Source organism: Lonchura striata, chromosome 9, assembly GCF_046129695.1.
Source record: "Lonchura striata isolate bLonStr1 chromosome 9, bLonStr1.mat, whole genome shotgun sequence".
Lineage (NCBI taxonomy): Eukaryota > Metazoa > Chordata > Aves > Passeriformes > Estrildidae > Lonchura > Lonchura striata.
The window spans coordinates 21103984-21119542 of NC_134611.1; the positions used below are offsets into that span (position 1 = coordinate 21103984).

Sequence of the window (15559 nt, forward strand, 5' to 3'; positions counted from 1 at the left end):
TTTGCATTTAACTCCTCTTAACACTCAACTCCTAGTTGGCCTCCAAATTTCTCTCTGAATTGTAAATCAAAGTGAAATGATTCACCTGTTAAATGTGTATTTATTTGCCTAAATGAAAATGCACTTCAGACAGATTTCTAAGAAACTGAAGTATGTTACCCTACCTGCTCCAGAATTTGTAATTGTTCACCTTCACATTAGGAAAGGCAAGCGATACTATGAAAGCAAGGTTTTAAATATAAGCTGGTGATTTCTGAAGCATCTGGAATGGAATTCCTTCTTCATTTCACTATATTCAAATTTACCCTTGGCCTTCCCCTTACCCCCATGTTCAGAAGAGGGATCTTTTAGACAATCAATCATTCACTTCACAATACAATATACAAGACCTCTTTCCACAAGCAGATATTTTTGCAATGCGAAACCATTTCAAGATAAAAATGTTGCAAAATCAGCACCTCCCTTTTGCTGGTGAACCAATTAGATAAACCACTACTCCTTCAAATAATAGAATTTAATTTACATGAGATGCTGGGTTCTATGCTATTTATTTCATACTTTTTATCCGTGACCTAAATTGAAGTTTGCTGGAACCAGTTTTCCGAGTAGCCTACTTTTCCTCCATATTGTTTATGAAGATAAGTTTTGTAGCAGCTACAGAAGTAGAATTTGTGTGGTAACGCATATGGGAGAAAGATGAATTATCAAACAGTGAAAGTTTGAAAAGACCATTCAACTGTAGCTGCATAGCTTGCTACACACAAGCCTGTGTGAAGAAATGCTAAGTTTTAAGTATGTTTCAACAAAGCCTTTAAAAAAATGCACAATCTAACATTTTTAAACTTGCTGTAACATAGCTTGTAATACACACCAATTATCAATTGTATTTTCCTTGCATGTAACTCTTAAATTTATTAGAATTTACCTGAAAGTCTGCTTCTCAATACACAAAAATTCAAAACAGAATTTGGTACTGAGCATTTTTCAATCATACCTTCAAGTGTGTTTAAAAAAAAGTTTAAAATGTTAGTGTTTTTCTTTGACTACCTCTAAGTTGACAGTTCTTTTAGTGAATTGTTGCTGAAACGGTTACAGCACATATTTGGCTCCAAAAGAAGAAAAGGTAATTTTGTAATAAATACTAGTCTTTAAAAGCCAAAAATGAAGTAATTAACCCTTTGGTTTCCAGGTTTAACAGATAATAGTCTAACTGCTTCAGTGAGCAATCATTCAAGTATCTTAATTTTCCCCATTTATTTTCACTGAACCAATTTAAATATCTCAAAAACAATGACAGCAGGTAGCCCTGTCAAGTCATCGTTATCATTTAGAATTGAGAATACATTGAAAACACATTGAATACACATTATTCCTGGGTTGAATCTTGTTTTAAAACACAGATGACTCCAAGTGTCCCAGCCCAATGATGCAGAGAGTTTCATTGGGACTGAAGCCTCCTTTACATTTTACACTCCGAGAGAACGTGTTTAGCCTACCCGACTTCTCCGAGATACAGGAAGTCCCAATGACGAGCCATTGTCTACATCTCCCATAAGGAAGTCTGATACACTGCCAGAAAAACAAAGAATTGTGTTACTTCACTACTTTACCTCACCAAGCAATTCCGTGCCACTGAATTCAAAAATTCAGATAGTGTTACTAAGTCCTTTAAAAGTTCTGCAAACCATTTTTAGTATGCATCTAATATTCTGTGCAATTTCTGTAACATGCTAGATTTCCTTATTAAAAAAAAAAACAACAACAAACTGACAAAAACCCAAATAGTAAAATTGTTCTAGATGTAGCTAATTTTAAATTACTTTATCAGAAAATAGTTGTACAAAAGAAAACAAAAGGTTTTGTTATTGTTGCGTCTTAATTTGATTTGGCTTCATTGAGTTCTCTAAAAACTCTTTCTGGATTCCAACTTACATGTTTCCAAAGGTGAATGCCAATGTTTCAATGGAAGAAAATATTTCACTGAAGAGTTCTCTCTTATTTTCTTCATTAACTTCTTTGAAGTTCACCGCTTGTAAAAGAAAAAAAAAAAATTAAAAAAGAATACCAAAGGGTGAGAGGTGGGGGTCAATTAAGTAAGTTTACCAGGCCTAGAGACAAATTTAATACACAAAGTCTCCTACAGAACATGCAACATTATGCTTTTCTGAATCATCGAAAAAACATTGGTTTTAAAGAAGATTAGAAAGAAAGTAAACATTAAAGGAAAAAAAATTAACACAATCCAGATGCTTCCCACAATGAAATCAGATTATTCTTGCACTTCCTGTATCTTCCTACTTAAGGGGCAGCTTTGTGTGGAAATGTTGGTAATGCATTAACAAAAACAGTCATTTACCAACCAGAGTCAAATCACACAGCAGCAGCACCACCACAAAGCAGCTCACAAATGCAGTCAGATACTGGAACAGCTGTTTTTTTTCTGAGTAGAAATTTCAAAATTCCAAACAGGAGCAGTAGTTTGTGGGGGTGCCCCCTCAACTGAATACAGTCCACAATACAGCATTTCTGGCTTGAGTACAGCCAAGCAGAAAGTTATCAAAAGGTGGTGTCCACTGCAAAACCCTTCAATTATAAGCTCTACAGTCTGGCAAAAGCCCCTCAGTTTTTCCTGTTAAAAGTGGGGAAGAAACTCAGCATAACTGACAGTGGTCCCAAATAGGAAAAAGAGTGTTGCTAGACAAATTAGATGGTTTAAAGTGGTGATCAAGTACTTAACTACTCAACACAGTGTTCAGCACACTTCTATGACAAGTTGGAATAATGAGACAAAAGGAATGATTCATCCAGAGTTTCTATTAACAACTACCAAACAAGAAGAGAGTGAGAGACAAGACAAAAAGCGCGACCGTTTTTGCCTGGTTTCAACTTAACTCCTTAATCAATGGTGACTGGGAGATATTTTGTAAAAAAGCTGCATACATTCAGTTGAGCTGAAGCTGTATCCTCTGGAGGGAAGTTTTTCCCAGAGTTACATTGTGAGAAATGACAACTTCACATTAGTATTTAAGTATTCTTTTTCTCAGTTTACTGTTTTTTATAGTTTTCTTTTTAAGCAATGCAATATTCTTAATTCTCTAGGTGTGTAAGTCACACATGCTCATACCTATTTTAGAGGTGCTGCAATGACACGCGTACAGGTATTCAACCCACATCACTTTTTGCAAAATCTAACAAGGTTAATTTGTCTTCCTTACATTTCAAGTAGAATTAGAATACAATGACTTGTAGAAGTAGTAAAAAAAAAGTAAGTTAAAATGTTGCCCATTCTATACAAATTTTCTCAGCAAATTAACAGGCTTTAATTTTAAAAAGTATTCAAACTTCCTGCCAGGTGCCTAAATACTAATGGATAACAAACAAAGAAAGTACAGTAATCTGCTGCCCCATTAGACTTCCTTTGTGAAAGGAAAAGTTTTTTACCAGTAATGTAACACAGTTAAATCCATTCCTTTTTATACAGTATGTCAACAGACTTGATCAACTTTTTATAACAATTATCTATACAAAGCCATTACAGAAAATACAGATTCTTCTCATGGGCTATTTTTACAATTACTTGCATATACAAAATAATGTTGTAATAAGCCCACAGCAAAAAACTGTGGGCTTATAATATTGCATATTATAATAACATTGCAGTCTCTGTTGACACAGTTCATTACTAAATTACAGCTTCTCCTACCTCTTTGTTCGGCTACACTTTGTAATTACAAAAAAAAATATGCCTCTGGCACCTTTGTTTGAAATGAGATTCAATAAAGCTCCACAGATTTTTTTTTTAAATAATTTTGTAAATAGCAGTGGATTTTTTTTTTTAAATTCACGTTAGTTGAAAATCTCAGCTTTCCAGAAATAATGTTATATATAAGACTAAACTTCTCATCCCAAATCATTAAGCAGTCACAAGGAACCATATTGATTACCAGCCCCTAATGACTGGAAAAATCATTTAAGAGCCAGCATGAAATGCAAACTGTTTCAAAATTAGAAGGAATTAGTAAAAATTGTCTATGTATTCAAAGCACTTACCATGGAAACATTTTTATATCCATTAGCTATGGTGTCTTCGGAGAGAAAGCACTTCTTTCACTTAGCTAACAAGGCATTAATATAGAGAGCCTTTCCCTAAAGAAATGCCGTCTGTTTCACTCTGCCTTCCTGTTCCAGGAAGAGTTTTGTTAAGCTTTACACTTTATATGCCAGAGAAATCCTTTCTTTTCAGGATCCATCACAAAAGGAGTAACAAATCTCTAATTTTTCAGATTTACTTCTTTTCAGTTCTCCCAAAACAGGTTAGTCTAATCTCTTAGTAATTCAGTAGAATACCACCAGCTTTTTTCTAGCTTAGCACCACTGGAATGCTGATGTACTTAACGTCAACTTGAAACCACGCACTCTCTTTCCCCAGGACATCCTGACTGCACACAATAGCTACTGACAACAATGAACTATAGTAATCTTGCCACGTCTGGAAATGACAGCTATCTATCTATAGTTCTACAGATTTCAAAGCAAGTATACAACTAGACAACTCTTTTAAGCAAGATTTCAGATGACATACAATGAACTTCAAAGAATCATATGACAGTGATACTTCAAAAATCTAAATCCAGTACTAGAAATGCAAGGTTAGCTTGCAGTGGATCTCTATTTCCAAAGTTATCTTCAAACTGAGGTGGGTTTGGCAATCTCATTAAAATGCTGCAGTACGCTGCACTTTCAGCTCTTGGGTCACGCCATCAAAACTTTTTCCAATCAAGCACAGATCAGGCTGGGTAACCCAAAACAGCCATGAAGGTTTGGACGTGAGAATCCCAGAAGTCGAAGCATTGCCTGAGGACATTTGATCAATGCTTCTAAAACGATGAAGGAAAGGCTGACAGCTGTTGAGACCGAAGGGCAAGCAGGGCCTTTAAAAGGTGATGGACAGAGCCCAGAGAACTGGCAGGCACACAGCCCGTGGGGCACGGCCCTGCTGGAGTCTGCACAGGTTCGCTCTGCCTCAAGCTGCTGCCCGCACACACGTGCAGGACTGACAGGAATACATTCTCAAGCCATGCTTTGCTAGCTGACTTATAAGAAGCAAGCAACCAGCCAACTTCTTAGAACTGAATACTTTTGCAACCAATTTTATTTTAAACTCACAACAGTGTTTTCAAAAGCCTTTCAGAACTATGTCAAAAACAAAACAACTACCCAAGCAAACAAAAAGCCCAAAGACCAAGAGATCACTCCCTCTCTGAAAACAAAGACTTGTAATACTTCTTGTTACTACCTCTCTTCTTCAAAGATATGTAAAATAAATAGGGAGAGGAACATAAGTAAAAAGAGCAATAGTATGGAGATTGGAAATAGGCAGAATAGGCAGTATTTTAGAGACGATCCAAGCCTCACTGTTCTGCTTTTAGTTCTTAGTGCCATATCATTTCACCAGCCTGCACTTACTATCAGGTTTGGCAGCCTCCTCAACTTGAGCTGGATGCCAACAAGACAATTTCAAGGAACTTTTTCCTACTCCTTCCATGTTCATTCAGAGCAAAATTTATCATCATAGATGTTCACTGGATTACAAAATTCAGTGAATTCCTTTAGTTCAGATTTTTACTTCTTGTTTGAAGTATTTCTTTTTGATGCAGAACTACTACCAAAAAAGCCTTAAATAGGAAAGTTCAACAAGACAAGTGTTATTTTCTGCTGTACCAGGAATCAGTATTCATTATAGTGATTAAGTCAAAGGGTGTAATTAAGAGCAGAAGAAGAGTACAAACTTGAATTCAGCATGGGATCAGGAGGACCATGTACTCTGGGGCCATCAACTATTTAAAGGCACTGAGTGGAATAATAACTACAAATATGATGCTGTGCCAGAGTGGGAAGTGACTTACAGAAATGGGAATCTAAACAGGTTCCAAGAAAGATGCTACAGTAAGTCTCAATTCTTCCAAGTTAAGTGAGGTGCCATTAAAAATATATTTTTCATGAAGCACTCAAGTAGGCATGTATAAGTTATAGAGTCCAAAGAGGCCCAGTGAGACATGTCTTGTACAAGATATAACCAGAAAAATCAAATGTGTCATGTCTCATTCTTGTCACCGCCATTTTCGTTCAACCTCAGTCCAAAATAGAACAAGTCTGACAAACCTGGACTGCCAAGCATGATTCTCCATAGCAAGATTCAGATAACATGTTATAGCTAGTTTTTCCTTCAATCTATCTAAAATGAAAAGCATTGAACATCAAATGCAGAATGAGGGGCACATTTCTATCATTCCCATTGAAAGTCCTGGAAAAAGGCCAAGAAGCTTGAAAGAGGGTCACATGCACTCTAATTTTTGTTAGCCTTTGAAATAGCCACATTTGCAATAATCCAAAGCAGGGTAGTCTCTCTGCACTGGACATTATGTTTAAAGCACAGTGCAACTTGTCATAGTTATGAGAACACTTCACAAGACACTAAGACTTCATGAATCACTAAGGTCCCAAAGTTATTGTAACTGACTTAATGAAAAGACATTTGTTTATCTTAATAACAGTGTATCCCCATATGAAGTTCCAAAGAAAAAATAGATTTTAAACTCTGACATTATGCACAGACTCAAAAACCAGGAGATGGAATCACGTGTAAATCCCAACTTACTTCTATTTCATCCTCTGCTAAATAAACATCAGAATTTTTCCATGCCAGGTTAATTTTCTTCCTAGTTATAAATCCAACTACAGAGTGCCTTCCATATCTTTTTATAGTTCTGTCCTCCAATGACAAGAAACAGATGAGTCACATGAACTTTTCATAATGTCACATTAACAAAGACAGGGAAGCCAGAGGAAAAAGGATACTGGATACGTTCTACCAGCTCCTCACATTCTTGTAGCTTCCTGTTTATTCAAAAGCTGCATTACCTCTGGTGAAATAACCACAGCTGAAAACATGTGAATTCATGTGTTACACACAGGTCAAAGTAAGCAAATCTGAGGTCTGATATGCTTATAATCACCACAATGTGCTGTATTTTTATTTCCGCTTTCTCAGTACCAGCTGTCACACACTTCAGTTTGAATATAAACTTGGAGCGGTATGATTTTCAGAAAAAGAACAGCTGTGAAAACCAAACAGGTGCTGAAGGCAAACTGCCTTCACATTTACCACAGATTGTGTTGGGGGGAGGTAGTCTGTTTTCATGGAGCAAAGGCTTTGCTGTTCACAGAGAAGTAGGACTGAATCACCAGAGTCTTGAGTTTTGAATCTCCCCAGTTCCATCTCCAGAGGTGTGACAAATGCAGTTTTTGTCTCAGCAAACACTGACAGGCATTACCAAAATCTTTGTATCCAAGTACTTGTTTGTATCAATGGCTACAAATATTGAGGCAGTACTGTCTGTTTTCAGCTCTTGTAAATGGCAGTTCAACCCCTAGTGAAAGAAGATTTTCACATAGGCTACTAAACTCTATCCAAGCCTTTTTTATCCCCCCTTTTAAGAACTGGTTTTCTCCTTTTGAGAGGTAGGGGGCTGACTCATCCCTCCAGGAGATTGCAAGAAACTACTCATCTGAGTGAACAGCTGAGCTCAAGTGCCCGGAGAGGGCCTCTAAGTGTTGCAGGATCACTGACATGATCCTGCTTTAGACTTCTGTGGATTTTGCATTTCATGCTGTTAAGCTTGAGAGCAGTTTTAAAACAATATTAAATTATTTACTTGCATACCTTAGATCACTTTTATATTTCTTAAATTAAGTAAGTTGAACATTGTCCTGCAACCACTGAAATTGGGGCAGAGTAGAGGACAGTCATCTTACCAGAACACTTAAGCATGGAAACATGTCTAAGTTGGAAGAATTATGTTCACTAAACAATTAACACGTTCACTGAACACTAACTACCACTGTATGTGTGTAGTTCAACTCTCCCCACGATCAACAAACAAACAGCACCACAAGGGATACCTTCTGTGTTACCTCCAAGGCAAGTTCAGAAGTTACAGAGTTGTCCCATGATCATTTGAAATACAGGTACAGAACTATAGGAAACTTTATGTGCAACACAAAGTAAATGCAAAGTAGTCTGCTAGTACCTGCCAAGATCAAACAAACTGGCAAACCCATATATCAATATGAAGAATCCATAAGAAGCTTGGAAGAATCCAATATATAGGAATCAGGAAGCTAAACACATTAGAATTTTAACTGATATTCCCACTTTACTGAATCAACAATACATTTCAGATATACTAAGATAAATAGGAAACAAGAGGGAAGGCCTAGACAAAGAAGAAAAACTAAACTATGTGTCTCTGAAGGAAGATATTCTACATGATTTAATACAGGGAAGAGGTAGAGATTTAACCCTACTCAAAGCTGGTTCCACAGTAATATATACCAGACTCCAGAGCAGGAAGAGCTGCAAAGGTTACACAGAGAAGGAACAAGTTTCTGGGGCTGGAGCAATTCACTATTTGCATTTGTCTGGCATGCCAAAAGCTGCATTAGCAAAGATCAACAATAGAAAGTATTAACATGTCTGCAAACACTTTCTTGTTGCTACTGACACCTTTATTGACACATGGCTATGATCCACTTGTGGAATTTATAACTCTTCAACTATTCAGATTTGGATTGCTCAGAGATTATTCGCCTGATATAAATACAATACCATCCCTACAGGTTCACAGAATTAGGCAAAGATTCTTGGCAAATCTCGAAGGGGATAAATGCCAGGTTTATTACTTTGATACTATTCTATGATGCTCACGTAAAGAAAAGCTTAAAATCAAAGGTTTGTGCTTATAGAATTCAATGTGGGCTTGCACTTAGCTTCCTATAAGCAGAATTTTATCACATCAATGAGAGAACAAGCTACTTCATATTACTCTTCACTTAGGGAAGGCAGTTTTTTAAATAAGTATTACAGTATTGCTCTTAAAAAATCCCTGGTTTCTTCTGTATATGTAGAATTCTATCTATAACTCCAAGCCAACCAAGTCACTATGAATATGAAAGACAGTAATTTCTTACCTTTTACTTTTGCAATAACTGTTCCTGCAGCACTAAGAATATCAACTGAATTTAGAGTCTGATGTTTATTTATCACTGCTTTTAAAACACGTAGCAACTCCCCCAGGCGTTCATGTACTACTTGATGCAGGCCATCATGATTTTCTGAAAAAAGTAAAGGAGAAACTACATTAAAACAGTGAATTAACACCCAGTCACATTACGAAACACTTTGATGGTATTCAGCTGCATGGAATTCTAGGTCATATTGAAGCTGAGCCTACTTAAAATAAAGAAATTGTTTAAGAGATAAGAGTTATAATAGCAGCTGCCAATAGTAAACTTGCAATATTGTACATCATTTACACAAACTTGTTTCTCACAAAGTGAAGCAAGTATACTTTTTTAAAAAAGGGGGTATGGGAATTCTACACCAATACCCTAAGGTTTCTAAATCAAAACATCGTATTTTTCTCATGTCATTTCATCAACCACCATTTTGATAATTACATAGATGAAAAAAAGTATCAACAAAAGCAGATTCTGACTGTTCAGTAAGTAATTTTTCACCTGATACAAATTCAACGCCATATATGTATGTTTGTAAATTATAATTTCTGGCAAATGTTGGCTACTTTTTAATTAAAGTATCAGCAAAATGTTAAGCATCTTTAGTATATAAGCCTAGATCTACAAAGGTCTGTCTTAAAGCATGCCAGACCTGATAAATAAGTTGAACACCTAAATTATGCCAAATCAGAAAAATTCTCAAACACACTCCAAGATGGTGATGCTTTTTATAGCACATGCCTCTTGCTATGTGCCTCTAAATCCCGACCCCATCTAAGTTTTTTACAAAATACTTATTGTTGCATCCACAGCACAGGTTAAACCACAATCTGTTCTGTTACAGAAGAGGTGTTGGTGCATGGAATTAAAGTTTCTCATGCGCTAGAGTGCTGCGTTGCAAGCTGTGGTAAAAAGCTTTCAAATTCAGGAAAGTCTAGCTTATGAAAAAGAAAAAGAGGATCTAATAGAAGCTGACTCACTTCCCCACTGAGCAAGGCAATTCTGTGTTGTCTGTGGCCGTGATAACAAACAGGTCAATACGGACAATCACAGTACAGTGCAAATTGATCCAGTGCTGCTCAGAGAATAGTTTCAACTCAGAGCCATTTATTCTGGTGACAAGACATTACATTTAGGCTAGAGGCAGCTAAATTTTTCTGAGGAATCCACATAGTACAACATGACACATCAGCAGAGTAGATCATTGCTATCAGGTGTGCAGGTGGGGGGGCTACACACAAATTTTTATGTTTGTATCAGGTACAACAGAAGTCTCCTAAGGATCACCATGCTTCAGGCTTTAGTCCCCTACATGCCAAATATCAGGAGACTTTTTTTTCAACTCAAACTGGCTTATACATTGTTAAAGGAATAAACCTTGTCTCAGGAAGTATACGAAGGTAAAGACTATATACCATTCACAGGCACTTGTCCTGCTGGAAGGGACAAGCAAGCTCTATCTGTAGCAGGACACACGAAAGTCTAGGAAAATCCATCTTACTCAGCAGTAAATTAGGAAAGTTTTAAGTAACTTGTTAAAAAAATGACCACCCAGCTGTGGCTTTATCTTCATTTACACCTAGATATAACGAGTTTTAACTGACTCAAGCACAGCTAAGGCAAAAAAAATGTCAAAAGCCTGGTGCTCAACTTGGCCATGATTCAGTGCATCCACATTAGCAGCAGAGGTTGTTTATGACAAACACGCATTGATGTAAAGGCATATATAGCTCAGAGTTCAGAACTTTATGGGGAAAGCAATCCAGGCTTGAAGTGGTTTCCATGATTTATAGGGGATATGAAAGAAGATTAGAAAATTTAAAAAGGCTTGAAAAGACCAGGTAGAATCAATTGCTTCTCCATGTTTTTCAATTCTATGTAACACACCTCAGATGATTAAACTGAGCAAGCAGGAGCTTAAAAAAATAAAGGGGTATTTCTTCATGTAAGAGACCTGTGGAATTTCTTGCCAAACCACAACATCAACATGAAGTTTACATGGGAACAAGGAGAGCTGGACAAGTTAAGTTTCCCTGCGAGTAACTAATGAGTGAATAAATGCCCTGGTGGGTCTGCCATGAGTTCTGGCCTGTGCCTTGCACAGCAGTGGCTGCTGCTTAGAGCCCAGAGCAGAGTAGCTGCTTTCAGCAATCCAGTTCCCCAGCATCCATGACTGCTGCCCCACAGCTGCTCCTACACACAGAACACAACTGCAGCCTCTGAATGAACTTAATTCCTTTTGGACCTGCCTTCACCACTTTGCATTCAACTACTCCACACTGTATTCTACTGAACTACCAAGCATTGTCCTAAACCAATGTAACCTGCAACAGCTCGAGAATTCTACTAAGCAAAACAGTTGAGAGCATGTAACCAACCTCTCATTTTTACTTTTCTCTAGCTATTCAACTTCGGCAATCATCAGAGCTCATACAATGGGTTAGACACAGCTTCAGCCTAAGCCAGTATGGCCACTGCCACCTTCTAAAACTCAGAAAAATTTTATAGCTGTCAAAATGAAAACTAATAATTTTAATGGTCCCTTCAGACTTTAATCCATGATTTGTACTCCGTCAGTACAAGAATAAATGCTGTTGGGAGTCACCAGGCAGTTCCAGGCACAGGCAGTGATGAAAATGAAAAACTGCAAAGTTGTACTGATGCCCACAAACTCAAAGTGGATCAGACAACACAGAAAATATATCTTAAAATTATAGTAACATGTTATCTTCATTAATTAGGACATTAATAGTTAGACGTAGTCCAAATTAGTTCATTAAGAAATATGTCTAGCATGTAGACTTAAGTTTTGAAATTCTTACGGAGGTAGTCCTTGGAGTTCATATCTTGTATCTTCTTACAGACCTCCAGAGGTAGACAAATATTCCACAATCTTTCATCAGAACTAATTCTTTTTATTGGCAGGGCTGGGATGGATGGGCTTTTATGAAGGTATTTGAAGACTATATACCAGAAACATGCCCATCAGCCATCTCTGTCTAACCAGGATACATGGAGCCCTCCCATGAAAGGCATGAATATTGTGGTTAATGGACTAGAGATGGTCAGCACAAGGGCACCACTTGACCAGAACTGCATCTCTTGCCTAGTCGAGATGAGGATAGTGTCCCTGCCTTCTGACACACAGGTGCTCACTTGTGTCTGGAGAGAAGAGCTCCTAATCATGTGATCAGAACACCCATACCCCATTGCCAGATCCTTTTGGAAACACAGTGGATCGATTTTTGGACCCCTAGCAAATCAGGGAGGGAAAACAAGGCCATAAAGCAGGCCCACCAATCTACAGATTACAGCCAGTTTGAGAGTGCTCAGGAATATAACAAGACATACATCAAACAGCATGATTTATTCTTGGGACTTCAATGGGACTCACAACTACAAACTTGTTGTTAGAAGTCAAAAAAGTCTCTTAGGGTTCCTTATGTGTTAACACCCCTCCAAAGACTAATTCAAGCAAAATTGATCCCAAAATGCAGTTTCTTACTGTTAAAATGTGGTAATCTATTTTGCCAGAACAATAGAGCTGCAGACAAAAGGCAAAGTAAGCGAGAAGGGGGAAAATGAAAGAAAAATCTTGAAGCAGACAAGCCTCTTCAAGTCTGAAACAGAAGTAATAAGCTTCAAAGGGAAATGCTAATGGAAAACAACCACTGAGTTGAATTAAATATTTATCATACCATCCAGGAGAATACTATCACTAAAATAAGGCACTCAAGCAGGAGATTACTTATTTGTACTCTCAAAAGCAAAGGTCTGGCTACACCCAACTGAGATTTCTTTGTATTCCATCACTGTATAATTTGCTTACAGAGTATCTGAAACATTGTTTCTGTGCCTCCAGAAGACAAAAGGTCTGTGACAAGTGGTGTTTGGGGAGAGCTGGGGGCAGAAGTCGTCAGAAACCACAACTACACCGCATTCACAATAAGTGAGTCCAAACAGACACTAAACCAGAGATTTCCTGCTCGGAACGGATTTAGAAACCTCAGGTAGCAAAGCAGCCTAAATATGGCAGATGAACAGAAACAGTTTTAGTGGTAAGAAGTCTGAAAACGGCTGAGATCAAAACAACGGTAGAACAAATACAGTGAAAGGAATGCACAAGGAAATGTGTCTCCGATGAGTTCCTGCAGCACTTCAATCTAACTGAAGTACTCACGAAAAGTATTTACTGTCAGTTTTTCTTCTGTCCTTTGTACTGTTGCACACATTCATTGATGCACATGAAGTCATCAGGAAATTCTCCACCAATGGATGCCAAATTGTTTTAAAATCTCTCTCGAGCCTAACAGCATGAAATGCAAAATCCACAGAAGTCTGAAGCAGGATCGTGTCAGTGGTCCTGCAACACTTGGAGGCCCTCTCCGGGCACTTGAGCTCAGCTGCTCACTCAGGTGACCAGTTTCCTGCAGTCTCCTGGAGGGATGAGTCAGCCCCCTACCTCTCAAAAGGAGAAAACCAGTTCTTAAAAGGGGGGATAAAAAAGGCTTGGATAGAGTTTAGTAGCCTATGTGAAAATCTTCTTTCACTAGGGGTTGAACTGCCATTTACAAGAGCTGAAAACAAACTCTACCCAAATGAAAGCATACTCTGTAGGAGAAGTGGAGGGAAAAGAACAGGGTGAAAAAGCATGTATTCAAAGCTGACAAGTCTAATATACAAGAATGACAGTACAAAGCAGCTGGAAAGTCTGTTTGCCAAGCCATCACAGTAACACACTATTGTCACTGGCATCCCAGTCCTCAATGGTTTTAGTCACCACATTTTATAACCGCTCACACATCTTTAATGTAAAAGGATAATCTACCTATTTTCTAATTTTACATATTTCTCAAAGGGAAGCCTTTGTTTAGTAAGTTACTAAGCAATAATGTCCTTACAGCTATGGATTCTATTCATGCAAAACAAAACCAAATTTGCTCATCAAGCTCGTCAGCACCAGTCACCCTCCCTGCCAAGTCAGGGCTGGTCACAATACCCGCAGTTAGGAAAGGCACTGCTGTGTAAGTTGGCTGACATTCTTTTGTCTGACCTGATTTATTATTGGCCCAAACATTTCTGAAGTTGTTTATGTCAACAAATGTTTGCCAGGATAAGTTTAAATACAGACTAACAGTTTTTCCCCCACTACCCAGACCCATACAGGAGATAGATGTATATGCAAGTCTACTTACTGCTTCTCCATATAGAATATTAAGGCCTTTTAACAGCAGCAGACTCTCTGCTACTCAATTTCCACCAGTCCCAAAAGAAGGGAAACCATTAATACAACTATTGTTTTGCTGTGGCTAAAAGTTTGTTTAGAACAGAAGCTGGCCTCACTAACGAAAGACAGGGTAGCAGTCTATATAAAACAACTGAAAAGTAACACATCCCTGCAAAATTCTTTGAGTCAGAATGCATGTGAGACTTATCAAAGCAGATATTCTAGTTCACAATATGTAATAAAGTCCAGCTTTTCATTAGGAGCTTTTGACAATTAGAAAGATGTGATTAGTTATGTCATGCATTCAAATAGTTTTCAAGAATATTACAAAGTATGAACAACACACTGTGCATACTCTCTACAGCCACAGTTTATGTACACAGACCAGTCTCTTTGGACTGGGGGAAGTCTACAGAAACTCACCTCACTTGTCAAAATCTTACTATAAACAAGGTAACTTGGATTTTTGAACAAATATTTTCCGCATCTGTCTTCACAAACACACTATGCCTTCACTATTATCAGCATCTACAGAGAATTCACTCTGGACATTTCCAGTAGAATAAATGCAACTGATGAAAATCCCTAAATGCCCATTGTAGCCATCACCCTCACTAGGTCTAGTCCTCATTTTGAGAACTCCCTTTGTAAATCTGTTCTCCTGGGATCAGCTGAAGTGTGTGTACCTCACCTCCCCTTCAATTGAAGTCCAATAATCTGAATTCCAATTTTAAGTACCAGTTCACATCTTCTCCATAAATCCTAACCTCTTTCAGGACAAACAGGACAGACAAAATAGTCTTGCAGGATGGTGGTAAAACAAACACACAAACTGGGAAGCAATTTCCCCAATATCTGGATTGAGAACTTTTTATTAACATTTCACATTATAGAATGGAGTCAGTTCCTCATAATTTTCAATCTTGGAAGGATTCAGAAGAAAGAGGCTTGAGTAACCAACATTTCAATATTCAAGACCAATTATCTTGGCTAAGAGACCATTCACTCTATTTATTAAAAAATCTAATTTTGACTTTTAAGTAAATTATATCCTGTTTCTTTTACATTATACAGAAGAACTACATGGTGTCACTACTTCTGCCACCTAGGGCAGGGAAAAAAATCAGCATTGGAATTAAGCTGATCCAAAGTAAAACAAATTTTATCTAAAATCTCATTATTATCATCTTCCTCTATGTCCATATTGCAAACTAGGACACTGTCATCACTCAGGTCTGAACCTGATCCAGACTA

At 37.6% G+C, this 15559-nt stretch overlaps 1 protein-coding gene across 7 annotated transcripts in view; it reads right to left on the reverse strand.

The window, feature by feature from the left end:
• ARHGAP29 (Rho GTPase activating protein 29) overlaps positions 1 to 15559 on the reverse strand; it is a 71594-nt gene that overhangs the window by 17182 nt on the left and 38853 nt on the right. For all 7 annotated transcript variants that reach the window (XM_021525856.2, XM_021525877.2, XM_021525869.2 and 4 more), the window contains 3 exons: positions 9031 to 9174; positions 1933 to 2029; positions 1497 to 1569 (listed from right to left, as the gene is read on the reverse strand). In XM_021525856.2, the coding sequence (XP_021381531.1) occupies positions 1497 to 1569; positions 1933 to 2029; positions 9031 to 9174 (314 nt within the window). The remainder of the gene's footprint in view (positions 1 to 1496; positions 1570 to 1932; positions 2030 to 9030; positions 9175 to 15559) is intronic.